At 34.7% G+C, this 15542-nt stretch overlaps 1 protein-coding gene across 3 annotated transcripts in view; it reads left to right on the top strand.

Annotated features, from left to right (window-relative positions):
• The first annotated feature begins 254 nt into the window (after positions 1–254).
• The window catches only part of LOC136034915 (zinc finger and BTB domain-containing protein 38-like), a 75269-nt gene continuing 59981 nt past the window's right edge, over positions 255–15542 (top strand). Inside the window, exons 1-2 of one of the 3 annotated variants that reach the window (XM_065716418.1) lie at positions 264–395; positions 9832–9975. In XM_065716418.1, coding sequence (XP_065572490.1) covers positions 9867–9975 — 109 coding nt within the window. In that variant the 5' untranslated portion in view covers positions 264–395; positions 9832–9866. Of the gene's footprint in view, positions 396–1978; positions 2085–9831; positions 9976–15542 lie in introns of all 3 variants that reach the window. The other 2 variants (XM_065716420.1, XM_065716419.1) reach the window with 2 other exon arrangements.

The raw sequence follows: 15542 nt of genomic DNA, 5'->3' as shown, positions 1-15542 counted from the left end.
CTTTAACTTGCACAATCTTTTTTACTTTGCTAGCGTCTAAATTTAGAAGCTTTTTTGCTTCTTTGAATTCCTGACATGAATGAACAAAATCAATTCATTGTTAATCGAAGGTGATTGTGCTCACGACAACTGTGAACTGAAACTGCGTTTGAGTACCTTAGTACTTGTGTCGGGGACTTCCCTTTCGTTTGTGACGTCACTTACACGTGCCGAACTTACTGACCTTCACAATACTAACAACAGTGGGAAACTTGAAAACCAGTTATCTCTTCTCAGTCGAAGGAAAGGAACCGGAGAGATGAGAATGCTTCAATTTTATTGATTTCTCATAAGAAATATTCCGCAAAAAACAAAAATAAATGAAATAAAAGGATATCTCGTTGCTTTAATAACTGGTGAGTCCCCAGAGTTTTTGTATAGTGAAAAAGATGCTATTGGTCCAAAAAAAATAGATAAATTAATAAGATGACAAAAAAAACCATAAACATTCGATTGCTCGGTTCAGGGATAATTTAAAATGTAATAGCCCCTGCGGTAGTATCCCCTACCTAGTTCCCTAATGTAGCACTGGGCTATATCGAACACTTTCTGATTTTGTTGGGATACTTTATTTTTTGTTTACCACTTTAGAAGGAACAGGCCAATGAAATGAAATTAGGGTAGAATTCTAGTTTAGGGTGTTTCTGCTATGAGGTTTCTTGAAATATTGCTGAGTTAGAGGAATGAAACCTTCAGCAATGCACCCAGGGCCGAAAGTACATGTTATAGCCTACAATTGGGTCTATTGAGACGGGAATGTGCTGAGAAAAGAATTCTTACTTCAAATCATGCACGGAAGGTCAAATTCTAGTGTAGGAGGGTTTCGCTAGCCTATCTTGGAGAATAGTTGAGCTAGGTGAATAAAACTCAAGAAAAGTATTGCAAGAATTGGCTGTTGTATCTTTTTTTAAGAAAAGAAGTGAAACTGAAAGGTTGTCTAAATCGGAGCCCTGGAAGCAGGGGTGTAATTTTCTATGGAGCAGGGGGGACAGCTGCCCACTCCAGACCCAACTTTGCCCCCCCCAGGATTTTTACGAAATTACGCCACTGCCTGGACAACATTGTCAAGCTCCTGCCCCCCCCTTCCCTTGCAAGGCTTTAAAGGACCTGCTTCTCAAGACTGTTGAGGTTCGACAGGAGGCTCTCAGAATTCAACCCGAATTTAAAGTCGTTTACAAAAAAAGAATTGAATTTTGATGTTGTCGTTCAGAATCTTCAAATTTTTGCGTCCATTTTTGACACCTCGTCTGCTATTTTTTTAACGGCAACCGAAGTTTTACGCGGGGATAACTAAAATCTGTCTAGGTTAACTGAAAAATCCATACAACCTTCATAATTACCGTTTAAAATCAACAAAATCTTCACAAGTATTGGCTTTCTCATAACATACCATAAACTTGCTAACATAAAATTTTGTGTTTATGGCTTTCCACGGGAAGAATTTTCCGTCAGCAGGGAAGTTTCTGGGGACAAGCTTTACAGGGGAAATTTTACACGAAGGGAATTTGCCAGAATTACTTATAAAGTAACATACACTTAGGTAATATAAAATTTTATGCTGAGCTCAAGCTAATTTGGAACGACTTGGATATCGCACTGGATAATGGTCGATTTGGATAAGCTATCTGCATAAGGATAAGCGATTTGGATAAGCAGCTGGGTGAGCTATCTAGCTTGAATAGCTCAAGTTAACATGGAACTTGTAACGATTAAGACAAAAACGATGATTAGAAAAAAAAAGTTCCTCCCAGATCAAAATACGTTAAGGAGCATTAAGAGTTTCTATTGTAGGTACCAATATAGGAAGGGAGGCTAGTATCTAGGGAGGCTAGCACCTAGGGCTAGTAAATATATAGAGGGCTAGTAAATGCTCCTTAATGTATTTTGATTTAGGAGGAGGGATAGTTACTCGAGTAATAGTTACTTGTTGTTTTTTTAGGATCCGGCTATTATAAGCTACTAGTGAAGATTTTAACTTGGTAGTCTGACTAATTTCGAGTTACTTTTGGTTGCAGCTCCATTCCTCAAAGTTTTCGACTGGTTCTGTAAGTGGACACTCTTTTACATAGTAATCGTCTTGAATCAAGTTTTGGCTAATCCCACTAAGGGGCTTAAAAAAGATTCTTAGAAGCTATTCGAAGGGTTATCAGTGCCGCTATAGTCAGCCACTTGTCTAGGTGCCATATATTGTGCAATTAAACGGATCTTTGGGGTGTCTCCTTTTGGATGGATAGGACTAGAATTACCGTTTTACTGTTAAGCTCCATTTTATTGTGAAAACCCACGGCAAAGCCGATTGGGTGACAGGTATAAAAAAGAAAAAAACAAAGCGTATATTCGTTTAAAGACATTTTGCCTCCCTACTCCATTTAAAAACTAGAAGTCCCCTTATCACTCACTAAAAAAATACTATTTTGGGTACGGGTGTATTATCCAGGACAAACTCAATAAGTGAAGTTAGGTTCTTTCGTGAAACTAACTACGACGCAGGTACATTTTAATTAAATATTTTGTACATAGAGGGTCAGTGTTGGTATTACCGGAACAATTTTTTTGGGGTCATGAAACTATTTTTAATAGATGCATTTTGACTTTTTGAACGTCTTTTCTCTTTTGTTCAGGAATGGTTCCCTCCCTGCCTAACCAAGGAACGATGGGAAATTGCTGCTGCCACACGTTATATAATTGCTTAACTTGGTTCCACATAGATTAACATCTTTCGTTGACAAAACGTAGAAAACGTAGAGCGATGAATTGAAATATAGCTCTAAATGAAACAGGCCTGATAAATCAAAATCGTCATCATTTTAATGGAATCTACTAACTCGATATTCAATATACATTGTTTTTTGCTTCAGGCTTGAGATATCCGTTGTATAGAGTCCAATGATGCCGTAACAAATAATATAGGCATATTCTTTGACGTGAACACAATTCAAGGGAAGCTGGCTTCCCTGCTCAAGAGTTACTATTTAAGTAAATAAGAACCATCGTATTCGATGGTTCGTAAGGTTTTTACATTTTCTCTTTGGCACCCTGTCTATATAAAACCGTAAAAAAAACAAGTTTTTTCAGTTGAAAGTAAGGAGCAACATTAAAACTTAAAAGAAACAGAAAATGCTAAAGTTTGCCTTTTCGTCACAATTCTTTAAGAAACACTGCTCAAACACTAGGGCCGTTTAATTTGAATAAGACGTATTTTTAAAGAACTCTTAAGATTAACGTAAAGAGCGATGAAGGTGAAGCCCCTCCTATATACGGAATAATTTCTGTTTGTTTTAAGTTCTAATATTGTTCCTTACTTTTAGCTGAACAACTTAGTATTTTAACAGTTAATCAAAAGAAGGATCAACAGGGCTATGTTGATTTAGAAGATAAATGTATGATTACAAAAAAGAATGTCACATTGTTCATGTGATAGTCTAGATACTCCACTTGGGAATAGCTTAGCAAACAGTTTTTGGAAACTATCTCAGAAGTGTGAAAATGCCAGGCATGGACACGACGTTTTTGGGTTACAGCAACGAAGTCTTCCTTTTGACAAAATTTTCGAGTGTTTTAAGTTGTTTTCTTTTCATTTACTTATTTGCATCTTTAAGATCGCTTTAGAATATCTCTAGGACAGAACAAACTAAATATTGGCCATTTGTAAGATAGAAAATCCTTTCTATACATATTTGCGAGGGGTTGTTGACTTTCAGAAATCACGTAGGCTACACCAGGTGGCGCGTCCACCTGTAGAAGGGCCGTGGAAAGCGCTTTTTGGGACAGTTACAGGCGTGGTGGAAGTGTGCGGCTCAAGTGGCACTCCAAGACGTACAACAGTTGGTGAAAGTGGTAATCACTCACGAATTTGCATTACTAAGAATTTTCTGCTACATTTTCTAAGACTGAAAGTGAAAGGGTGGGGTTGATATTAGCCTCTCTTATTTATAGGAGACAGAAATTTTTTTATTTATATGAAAAAAAATTAAAATATCTGAATTATAGTTTTGAAAAGCGTGTTTTTTTCCAATTGAAGAATAGTGAATTTGATGCTAAAACGGTCAACAATTGCATATCATGTACAGAATTAGACTCAAAAGGATCCAGGGGGTCCTGGCCGAAGAGTCTCTACAGCCACCTAATACTATTATTTAAATCTTTAACTTCAATATTTTTCAGCAGTAAAAGGGGAGTCATTCTCCTCCTAGCATTCATATTACTGATTTAGTCCTACTGTATTACTCCAAATGAGTTGGCTCTACAGATTAAATGTCTTCCACAAATTGACCGGCAGAACTCCTACATAAATTTTGAAAATCGGCCTCAAAAATCCATCTTTTGAGGGCTGTGCTTCAGGTGCCCCCTTCCCTGAAAGCATCGACTGACCTTCTACACTCCCTCAATAGCTGATGTGCTGGATTGCAATACTTGAATAACCATTTGTAATACTGTATATGTTTGAAATAATGGCCCTTCCTTTTGTATCGACTCTATATGCCTAGGGACGAATATGGCGCCACACGGTGGTATGAACTTTAAAACCCAGAGGGTTTTATCTGTAAAAATAATATAATGTATATCGTATCAATAATTCTAAAACTGATTGGACATCTCAGAATTTTAACGCGATAGAATTTTGGTCCGGTTCGGGGAAAAAAATTATTTGCGGCACGAAATGGCAGAGATCGGCACTTTGCTGCAGCTTGATCTCTTTTGGTGCGTCAAAAGGGCACTAGGAATTTTTAATATCCTAATCCATGAAATTTTGTGGTGGGCACTACTTCAATACGACCATCCCTGGAGAAAAACAAAAAGAAACCAACAAACAAATAAAAACGCAGTGATGTGACATCTGTGCGACCTGTCAATAGTGAACACAAACAGAAGAATCCGCTATAAAATAGTCTGGCAGTTTGTTGTTTTGAAATTTCAGACTAACAAATTAGAGTTTGCATCAAGCTATTTATAGCTCATTTTACTCATGGCCTTAGATAATATCTGAGAAATAAAACCAACCAGTAACTGTCGTTAATTTTGCCCAAAAAAATGGCCCAGTCTCGCGAATAAATGTGTTAACCTATTGTCCCTGTATTGCTTTCCCTGATTTTGCACTAAAGCAAAAAAAGGGGAGAAATGCCGAGTTATTTTCTTAAGTGATTTTCTAATAGTAACATTTTTACTGTTTTATAACATATTGGTAGTCAGCTTGTTGAAACTTATTTCTAGATGTATTTTGAATAGATTTAAAAGCGATAATTTCTGTTTGTTTGAGTATCAATTTTGCTCAAAACAGCCTTGTTTTTATTGTCATTATAACTTTTTGCTATTTTTTGTGTTATGATAAAGTACGTGTTAACCCAGCAAGAGATTTTCTTAAAATAGAGCGTTAAATATCAGTTTTGCTTTTGATCTTTTTCAAATTTTCCCATGAATGCATACCACATGGCCATTATAGATAGAAATTCTGTAGGATTCATGCGTAAGAAGTGGGATCTGTGTTATATTTACCAACGGTATCGTTCTGAAAAGCAGCAAAAGATAATCAGTTAATTCGTTGTAACATAGGTTGTTTTATAAGCACTGCTAATGGTCCTTTGGCCCAAGAAGGTTAGCCTGCTTGGGGCCTCACAATGTAATGACATGATATAATAAACAGTATGCAAAGTTACCTAATACCCTCCCCAAAAATAAAATCCAGAGAAAACAGAGAATGCACAATAGAATATAGTAAAATTCGCTAACTAAAGAAAAATGATCTAGAAGAGAAAAAAAGAGAGCAAGATATCATAAATTGTGAAAGGAGAGCAAAAAAAGGTATTTATTATCAAGATATAAAATAGAATAGTAAAGTTCGGCAACTAAAGAAAAATGATCTAGAAGAGAAAAAAAGAGAGCAAGATATCATAAATTGTGAAAGGAAAGCAAAACAGGTATTTATTATAAAGATATAAAATAGAACAGTAAAGTTCGGCAACTAAAGAAAAATGATCTAGAAGAGAAAAAAAGAGAGCAAGATAAGATAAATTGTGAAAGGAAAGCAAAAAAGTATTTATTATAAAGATATAAAATAGAATAGTAAAGTTCGGCAACTAAACAAAAATGATCTAGAAGAGAAAAAAAAGAGAGCAAGATATCATAAATTGTGAAAGGACAGTAAAAAAGGTATTTATTCTAAAGATATACAATAAAATATAGTAAAATTCGCTAACTAAAGAAAAATGATCTAGAAGAGAAAAAAAAGAGCAAGATATCATAAATTGTGAAAGGAAAGTAAAAAAGGTATTTATTGTAAAGATATACAATAGAATATAGTAAAATTTGCAAACTAAAGAAAGATGATCTAGAAGAGAAAAAAAGAGAACGAGATATCATAAATTGTGAAAGGAAAGCAAAAAAAGGTATTTATTATAAAGATATAAAATAGAATAGTAAAGTTCGGCAACTAAAGAAAAATGATCTAGAAGAGAAAAAAAGAGGGCAAGATATCATAAATTGAGAAAGGAAAGTAAAAAAGGTATTTATTGTAAAGATATACAATAGAATATAGTAAAATTCGCAAACTAAAGAAAGATGATCTAGAAGAGAAAAAAAGAGAACGAGATATCATAATTTGTGAAAGGAAAGTAAAAAAGGTATATATTGTAACGATATACAATAAAATATGGTAAATTCGCTAACTAAAGAAAAATGATCTAGAAGAGAAAAAAAGAGTGAAAGGAAAGTAAAACAGATATTTATTGTAAATAAATACAATAAAATGTAGTAAAATTCACTAACTAAAGAAAAATGATCTAGAAGAGAAAAAAAGAGTGAAAGGAAAGTAAAACAGATATTTATTGTAAATAAATACAATAAAATGTAGTAAAATTCGCTAACTAAAGAAAAATGATCTAGAAGAGAAAAAAAGAGAGCAAGATATCATAAATGGCGAAAGGAAAGTAAAAAAGGTATTTATTGTAAAGATATACAACAGAATATAGTAAATTTTGCTAACTAAAGAAAAATGATCTAGAAGGGAAAAAAGAGAGCAGGATCTCATAAATCGTGACAGAAAAGTAAGAGCAGAGACGACCCGCCTAACAAATCTTACTTTGAATAGCTCCTGACTAGATTTAGGAATCTTTTGTCAATTGTGTATACTTTATGTTATCTATTGTTATTTTTGCTTTTTTCTTGACTCTTTTGTTTCATGTCTTTGCGACAGCAATTGAGTATATGAAAAGAAAAAAACAATGATGGAAAGAGGTTAAAATAAAGAAATAAATAAACTTGACAGTTAGATTAGTCATATCACTAACCATTTAAACAAATTGATAGAGCTTCAATTTGTAGTTTTAAACTAAAACTAATAGAGGTTGTCATATACTAATAACGTTATGTGGGATATACTTGAACTCCTGGTCGTTCCAGACCCCTAAAATCAGCAGTTATGAGTCGAAACTAGCAGGGACAACACAGAAAGAGGGCTTGCCCTCCCCCCGAACTCCTATATGTTCTAGAATTGATGGGCAATTGTTTAAATTGTCAATTTTTTATTATTGTCTCTCCCTCCTCCAAAAATTCTGTAGATGTGTCTGGCTTTTTGAACAATTGAAGTTGCTCAGTTGAATCTATTATAGATAGCTCTTCAGAGTGACAGGGGTTGCACATTGGCTAAGTAGGTCAATCATACCGGATGGCGTAAGATTCGCAATATACATTAATCTATAACCTAAGCTGTTTAATACATGCAGTAATATGAAATCACTGCGTTATAAGTTACCTATCAACATAATAAGGATGTTTTAAGCAGTCCAAATGTGTTGAGGGCGCTTCTTACGATAGCAAAAAGGAAAGGAAAACTAATTATTTGAACATAATTATTCTTTGCTTTAATTATCTTCACTGCCAATAGCTCGACAATTAAGTTTAAAAAATTGCAGCCAACACGTGGTAGAGTGTTGGTATTGATAGAGAGTAAAATTAAGGTAGAATATTCAAAACTCAATTCGACTGTGGTGAAGTTGCTCGATAGGAGTGAGAGTTAAGAATGAGCTTAACTCATTCAGTAATTTAATCAGTAATTAGATTTAATCAGTAATTAATTTTAATCATTATTTTAATCAGAAATTATTAAAATTCATTATTTTTAATAAAAATTATTATTAAAAATTATTATTTTAATTATTTTAATCAATAATCAATTTAATCAGTAATTTTAATTCAGTAATTTTAATCAGTAATTTACACTATTGGTAGAGTGTAAAATTAAGGTAGAATATTCAAAACTCAATTCGACTGTGGTGAAGTTGCTCGAGAGGAGTGAGAGTTAAGAACGAGCTAAACCATGGGATTTGAATTAGGAGCCTCTGAGAGAATTCATGTCTCTTAAAGAGCTAAAAGGATTTGCCCATTTAAATGCACCGTTACTTTTTCATTGTATTACTATTGACATTAAGAACTAAGAGGGGGAGTTGTAAAATTAGGGCAACTATCTGCTTTGTCTTTTTTTCTAGAAAGGTTTCTAGGGGTCCACTCCCATCAATTCTAGGGGTCCACTTTGTATTACGATACGATACGAATTGATTAGGCTGTGTCAAATAACAATGAATTAAATGAAACACAAAATATAACTTAATTATTCACACTTCCTTGTCACTTACTTATTAAAATGAGATACAAAATTATGTCGGAAAGACAATCTGTAGCGGTCGGTAACCAAGGGCTTGCGAGGCTTCAGTTTGTTCTGGTGCCTTGTATTATACCCTGTTTCTGCCGGCTTGGGGAGCAAGCCTCGATTCTTGTTTGACTCCAAAAGCTTCTGACCAAAGGCCATTGTAAGCTTGTGTCGCCTGGCATCAAGTCTTTCTAGGCCTAGGATTTTAAGGCTATCATCGTAATTCGTGAATTCTGAACCTAATATCACACGGGCTGCTCTTTTCTGCAAATTATCGAGGTCGTTTCTTTGCTCTTTACTTAGCTCTGGATGCCACACAGGACGAGCATACTCTAAAATACTCAGAATATACTGTTTATAAAAATTCAACAGTGAAAAGTGACTAAAACCAAATCGCCGATTTGTAACTAGATTACGCAACGCTATATTCGCCTTCTTAGTACTTGTATTTACATGATCCATCCGTGACATTTTTTAGTTAAAAATAACACCTAAAATCGTCATATTATTTACAATTGGGACATTTATATTACTTTTACTAGGAACTTTTTTTTCAAAGGCGAGACTCATAAGTGCTGAGTTTTTCCTATTAATTGAAAGCCGTTTTTCTTCGCAGTCAGCCTCCAAACGGCGAATTATTCCATCCGTACTAATCATGGATCCTAGCTTCTGAAATTTCAGCAATGATAAATCATCTGCAAACTTGGCTCTGTTTTCATGCCAAGTCGCAATTTTATTACACAGTACTAAAAATAAAACAGGTCCCGTCTGGGTACCTCTGGGTAATTACTAACATACTTTCTAGTAGGAATATCCGTGGGAATTCTCCTGGGTAAAGATCACCCTATTCTCCCGAACCCTTCATCGGGCATCCATAATTCTTGGACGACAAGGATGACAATGACCTGTTTTGTTAGATAAATTCATAGAAGCTTAACATACTTAATGTTGCTGGTTCTGTTGGGTTGAAAACCAGTTTTGTTGCGTTTCCTTAGTAAGCTTGTTCTGGTAATAATTGGAGCCTCGTGTTTATAATAATCAAGTTGACTGCTACGCAATAAGGCTTTCATATAAAAACTAGTCTTCTAGCTAGTTTGAAAAATAAGTCATAACAAAACTAATGGATTTTCACATTTAACCGTCTTGTACAGTGCGTGGCGTCTACCACGCAGGGTTGCAGTGTGCCATGCGTGGCAAGTGGTGTGGCTTGGCGGAAGTAATGTATACACGTGTCGTGAAGTATTCCACTTGTCCCAAAATAAGCGGTGCTGCGAGATGTACATCATGTAGTGGAGGTGAGCAATACCAAATATGAATTTGCTATTATTGATATTCTTTTTCTTTAATTGACAGCTAAAAAGGGTGAAAGCACGTGATCTAAACTAAATTCTGTTTTTTAGTGGGAAGCTGAAATCTAGCACGTGGACAGAATTTTGAGAGGGGGAGGAGCAGATTCCAAAAAAGACACAAAATGGGCGATACGAACTATAATGAAAGAACTATATTAATTTTTGTTGTTAACGTGAACTATTTGATTTATTAGAGAGATGCGTCGCTTGTGAAGTTTTATTGCTCCTTCTAGACCTTATTATGTTGCACGCCACTGGCTCCGGGTGCCCCATCGCCTCACATGTCACGAATCAAAATTTCTAAGGTAGTCATTCTAATGGCCTCCGGAAATCCAAAATGTATGTTGCTATGCAAAGACAGTCTTCATTGGGGAACTTTCCACCGAGGAATTTGTCATGGAGGAAGAAAATTTCCATGAAGGGAGCGCAGGATTTTCTAGCATTATTAAAAAAAAACAATGAAAAAATAAATATGAAAAAGTTTTTTCAATTGGAAGTAAGGAGCAGCATTAAAACTGAAAACGAACAGAAATTGTTACGCATATGAGGGGCTCGCCTCCTCCTAATACTTCGCTCTTTACGCTAAAGTATTTTTAGTAATTTTATTCTACGGCTTTTGTGATCCAGGGGTCATTCTGAATGAATTGGGACAAAATTTAAGCTTTAGTGTAAAGAGCGAGGTACTGACGAGGGGGTGAACCCCCTCATATATGTAATAAAACATGAGAATAAAAAAGTTTGTTACGTAAGCTATTTTATAAGTTACGTATATCTTTTACTAATAAAAACATTCGTAAAAAATTAAAAGTTCTAGTTGCCTTTTTAAGTAACCAAAAAATTGGAGGGCAACTAGGCTTCCTCCCCCACTTCTTTTTTCTCAAAATCATTCGATCAAAACTATGAGAAAGCCATTTAGCCAAAAAAAAAAAAAAATAATATGCAAATTTCGTTTTATTTTTTTCCTCTCCTGAGAGCTAAAATCAAAACATGCATTGATTCAAAAACGTTAAGAAATTAAATAAAAAAAAAAACAAGTTTTTTAACTGAAAGTAAGGAGCTACTTTAAAACTTAAAACGAACAGAAATTACTTCGTATATGAAAGGGGCTGCTTCCTCATCAACATCCCGCTCTTTACGCTAAAGTTTTTTACTGTTTTAAAAAGTAGAGTTGAGAGAAAGAGTCAAACTTTAGCGTAAAGAGCGGGACGTTGATGAGGAAGCAGCCCCTTTCTTATACGAAGTAATTTCTATTCGTTTTAAGTTTTAATGTCGCTCCTTACTTTCAGTTAAAAAAAACTTGTTTTTTTTATTTAATCATCTTATTCAGGATGTAAATTGTTCAGCAACTAAATCGCTACTTGGCGTTGAAAAACTTTATATTCTTTCCTGTGTATCTTTCATTTTTCTTCAGCTTGACGGTGATATTCCCCAGTCCCTTGGATTTACTTCCTCCTTTGCATCTAATCTGTGAATTATCAGCTTCGTAGTCTCAGAACGTTAAAATTTCGCATACTCCAAAAAATAAGACCTGCTCTCGTAACCGTTATTTTATATGACGGGAACGGAATACTCTTTCCAATTCTGCTCGAGAATGCCCCTCGTTTGGCACATTCAAAAGACTTATAAATATTTTTTTGTTTCCATGTGTTTTTTCCTTTTTGCTTTACATTTCTTTGTTCTTTTTCTCCTTTTTCTGTAGCATTAATTGGAGTTTATTTAATCTATTTAATTTTATTTAATTTGTTTTTTCTTCTGTTGATGCACTGCTTAATTGAAATGCATTTATTCCCCTCTTTTACAAGTCTATGATACTTTGGGAGATTAGCACAATGTATTCATGGTATGATTAATTAATTATGAATAAACCTTATTTTATCATAAATTAGAATAAGGAACTACTAAGTTACCAGAGCGCGTTTATTATGTCCTATATTTCCGGAAAGAGATTTCCCCCTATTTGTGCCTTCATTAAAACATATGGTTATAAATATAAAAATAGGCTAACAGGTTTCAGTGATGGGTGGACTTGGCCCGGTAGGACGGAGGAGACTTCTCCCTAACCTAATCACATTTTTACCGGTACCTGGCCCGATAAAACTTACCACCCAAAATGTCTTTTATTTAATTGAATGAATTGCTTTTTTTTTCAAATACCAGAAACTCCAAATTATTTGCAAGAATAATTTGCAAGAAAAAACACAGTAGCGGTGTTTAATTAATGATGTAAAGACCTAACCAAAGATTTGCTCCTGAAATTTCTTAGTCGGCAAAGCTGAGGCGGTTTTAGGGTGGGGGGGGGGGGGTAGAGCCACTTGTCCCGGGTACAGAAATTTTAGGGGTCCAAAATTAAAAAGAAACAAACTTACGGTTATTATTCACTTGTTAATTTTTGAAGTTTTTTTTTTTTTTTTTTTTTATTAGAATAAAGTAGGCGGCGCAGTTAATAAATGAAATTAATAAATAAATAAATAAAATTAATTAATTGATTAATAATTATTTAATAAAATCAAAATCTATACAAAAATATTAAATTCAAATAATTTAATAATAATAGTTAAAATCATTAGATTAAGATAATCAATAATAATTAAATAATAAATAATTTCAATATCAAATTAAAAATGATTAAAAAATAAATTATGCATTAATTAAATATTGAAAGTAATTATGCTTATGAATTAAAATTTTGTAGAAATTTGGCCTGAAAATTTTTGGGAGACATGGGGGGAGGTGCTAATCAAGATTTTGCCCCTGGTGCAAGAAAAGCCAGAACCGCCACTGCGGCGAAGCTAACCAAAAGTTGCCACAATGCTCTATGTTACTATAGCAACGTATATCTAGTACGTTTTTCATTGTGTAGTATTTCCTATCGTATGTGCCATTATTAAAGCCCAAAATAAAAATAACTTTTTGGGACCAGCGCCTGTTTTACTTAAAGCAAAAAATTACAATTCTGGGTGGTAACTAAAGTGTTGATTTCTCAAAGAAGCCCCCTATTTTACTGGGCACAGAGCTTTTTTGAGGATCAGTATTTTATATTTGTTTGATGAGTTTTGTTGTTGTTGTTGTTGTTGTGGGAAATATATATCTTATCTCAAAAACGAACAGAAATTAATCTGGAAAGCAAGTAATTTTAGAAATACAAGTAAGAAGCGAAGTTACAACAAAACAAGAGAAAATTATCTTAAACGTCAAGGGGGCTGCTACCCCTTCCCTGGACTACCCCTCATAATATTGTAAGGGTCGCTTGCACTTTACTGAAAACTTACTATGGTAAATCAGGTGCCAAATCGGTGACTAGAACTGTTATATCAATTTTCAAAGAATATAACGGTTTTCCGTTCTGAATGAAACATATATCAAAAATTATCAATAGATGTATGATTTCATCCTCTCGGACCATACGCACAAACATGACATATTAATGAGCAATCAGGCTAGAACCGTTGACGCATTTACGGGACTATCCACATAGCTGTGATTTAGATTAGACAAGTTATGCAATGCAAATGCGACAAAACAAAGATGTACTATGAAGGTGTACTACACAGTATACAACACAGATAAACTAAGATGGACTTCTAGGGAGAAAGAAAAAACTTCTAGGGCGCACCATGGTCTGCAAAATACCGTTGACTTAGTAAGGAGCAATGGGACTCCCATATCTTTTTTCAGACCCCATCATATAGAAGTTAGAAAGTTGGCGGAGCCTTTTTTATGATCCAAATATATTCAAAAGTACCCAATTGTTATTTCAACGCTCTTTGTATCCTCAGTGCCCCAAACGGTTTTTGGTCAAGAGCTAAATATAGCCCTCCTAACCAGAACGATCAAAGATAAACAAAAGGGCTTCTTGGATAACATGAACCTTGCATCCCCGTGGGCACACGCCGCGGATTTTTCAAAAGCCATGTTTCATATGAAGGTAAATATTCTAAGCCTTATTGAAATCAGGATAGTTTTACGATTTTTGTTTGTAAACTGCAGGGCCCTTGGCCCAGAGCCTCCCCTGACCCCAAAATTCATAAATCATGGAACCAAATTTTGCAAATATTCCACTTTTAATATGGGCTTGATAGATAAATATTCGTGATAATGGGGGCATAGGGCTCAAGCCCCCTCTCCCACTTAGCAAGTTTTCTTCCCGAAAGCCCATAAATGTGGACATTTTGATTCTCTATAGACTCGTGATAGTTGAAGGATATTTCAGGCTGTGAATATAAGTTGTCTGTAACATATATGTGTTTAACACAGTGTAACATTGTCCTTATTTGTAGTTTTCTTGTCAGTTCTTTGTTTTGGTTTGAATTTATTAGAAGTTATTTGTTTATTTTTATTTCTTTAATGCTCCATCAACTTTGTATTTTTACATTTATGTTGGGCAATAAAGTTATACATACATACATACAGAGAACCAAATTTGTATTTATGCATAGGACTTGATCTTGTCATCATGATTGACGACATCAAAGAAGTTGAAAACGAAGACATTTTGCTCCTCTTCAACTCGTGATAGCTCAGGGATCATTCAGACACCGGCTTTAAGTGATACACGTTGTAGAGAACCAAATTTATATGGATGCATAGGGTTTGATCATGTCATTCATGACACCAAATGAGTTATGTAGTTTAGTACTACTCTAGTTTTGCGATTGGTCATGTAATTGTGTATCGAACGTGACCGCATTCCAGACACAAATGCGATTAAATCTGCGGCTAAGATCGGCCTTATGATGGTAAAAAGAACGATTTAACGGTTGAACAATAAGAAAGAAAGTTCAGTAAAAGAACATCGCCACTTTTGGAAACAATGCGACTCCCAGTAAACTTGTCAGGAATAGACCCTAAAATATTTGTTAAGAGTGGTAAAATCAAAACTCTCTTAATTAAAACTGCGCAATTTTAGTGGATCTTAAAGGTCGCTTTGATGGCAATACTTGTGGCCGGCGTTTACATCCCCCCTGCGATTACTCCCAGTAAAATACTCCCGCCCCGGTTAATACCCCCGCGGAAAATACACCCCTGAGGAAAATTACTCCCGTGGAAAGTAAGGCTTTCCAAATTTGGGAATTTTATTTGAGTTTTATTTTTTTAATTTCAGTAGGGGGAATGAATTTTGGTACTTGTGTGTTATGCGCCACTCGCTCAAGTTTACGCTGAGTAAAACTCGAGAAAAAACCGGTTTTTTTATTAGTTTCTTTGTTACTTTAAAAGCAAATTTGTGCTATAGTTTTGTGGATTAGGGGGAGGGGTGGGTAAAATATAGCGGGTCTGCATGCAAAATGTGCCAGGCACAATTATTCTCATATTATGAAGTAATGATTGTTTTCTGACTTCAAACTGTCCAAATACTTTACCCCCCACAAACTGGTTTGTTCTCGAGTTTTACACAGCGTAAACTTCAGTGAATGGCGCATAATACACAAGTACCAAAATTCTTTTCCCCTACGGTAATTAAAAAAAAAAGTCTAATAAAATGATTAAATTTGGAAAACCTTATTTTCCACGGGGGT

The sequence above is a fragment of the Artemia franciscana genome, chromosome 13 (assembly GCF_032884065.1).
Source record: "Artemia franciscana chromosome 13, ASM3288406v1, whole genome shotgun sequence".
Classification (NCBI taxonomy): Eukaryota; Metazoa; Arthropoda; class Branchiopoda; order Anostraca; family Artemiidae; genus Artemia; species Artemia franciscana.
This window is presented reverse-complemented; position numbering and strand designations above follow the sequence as displayed.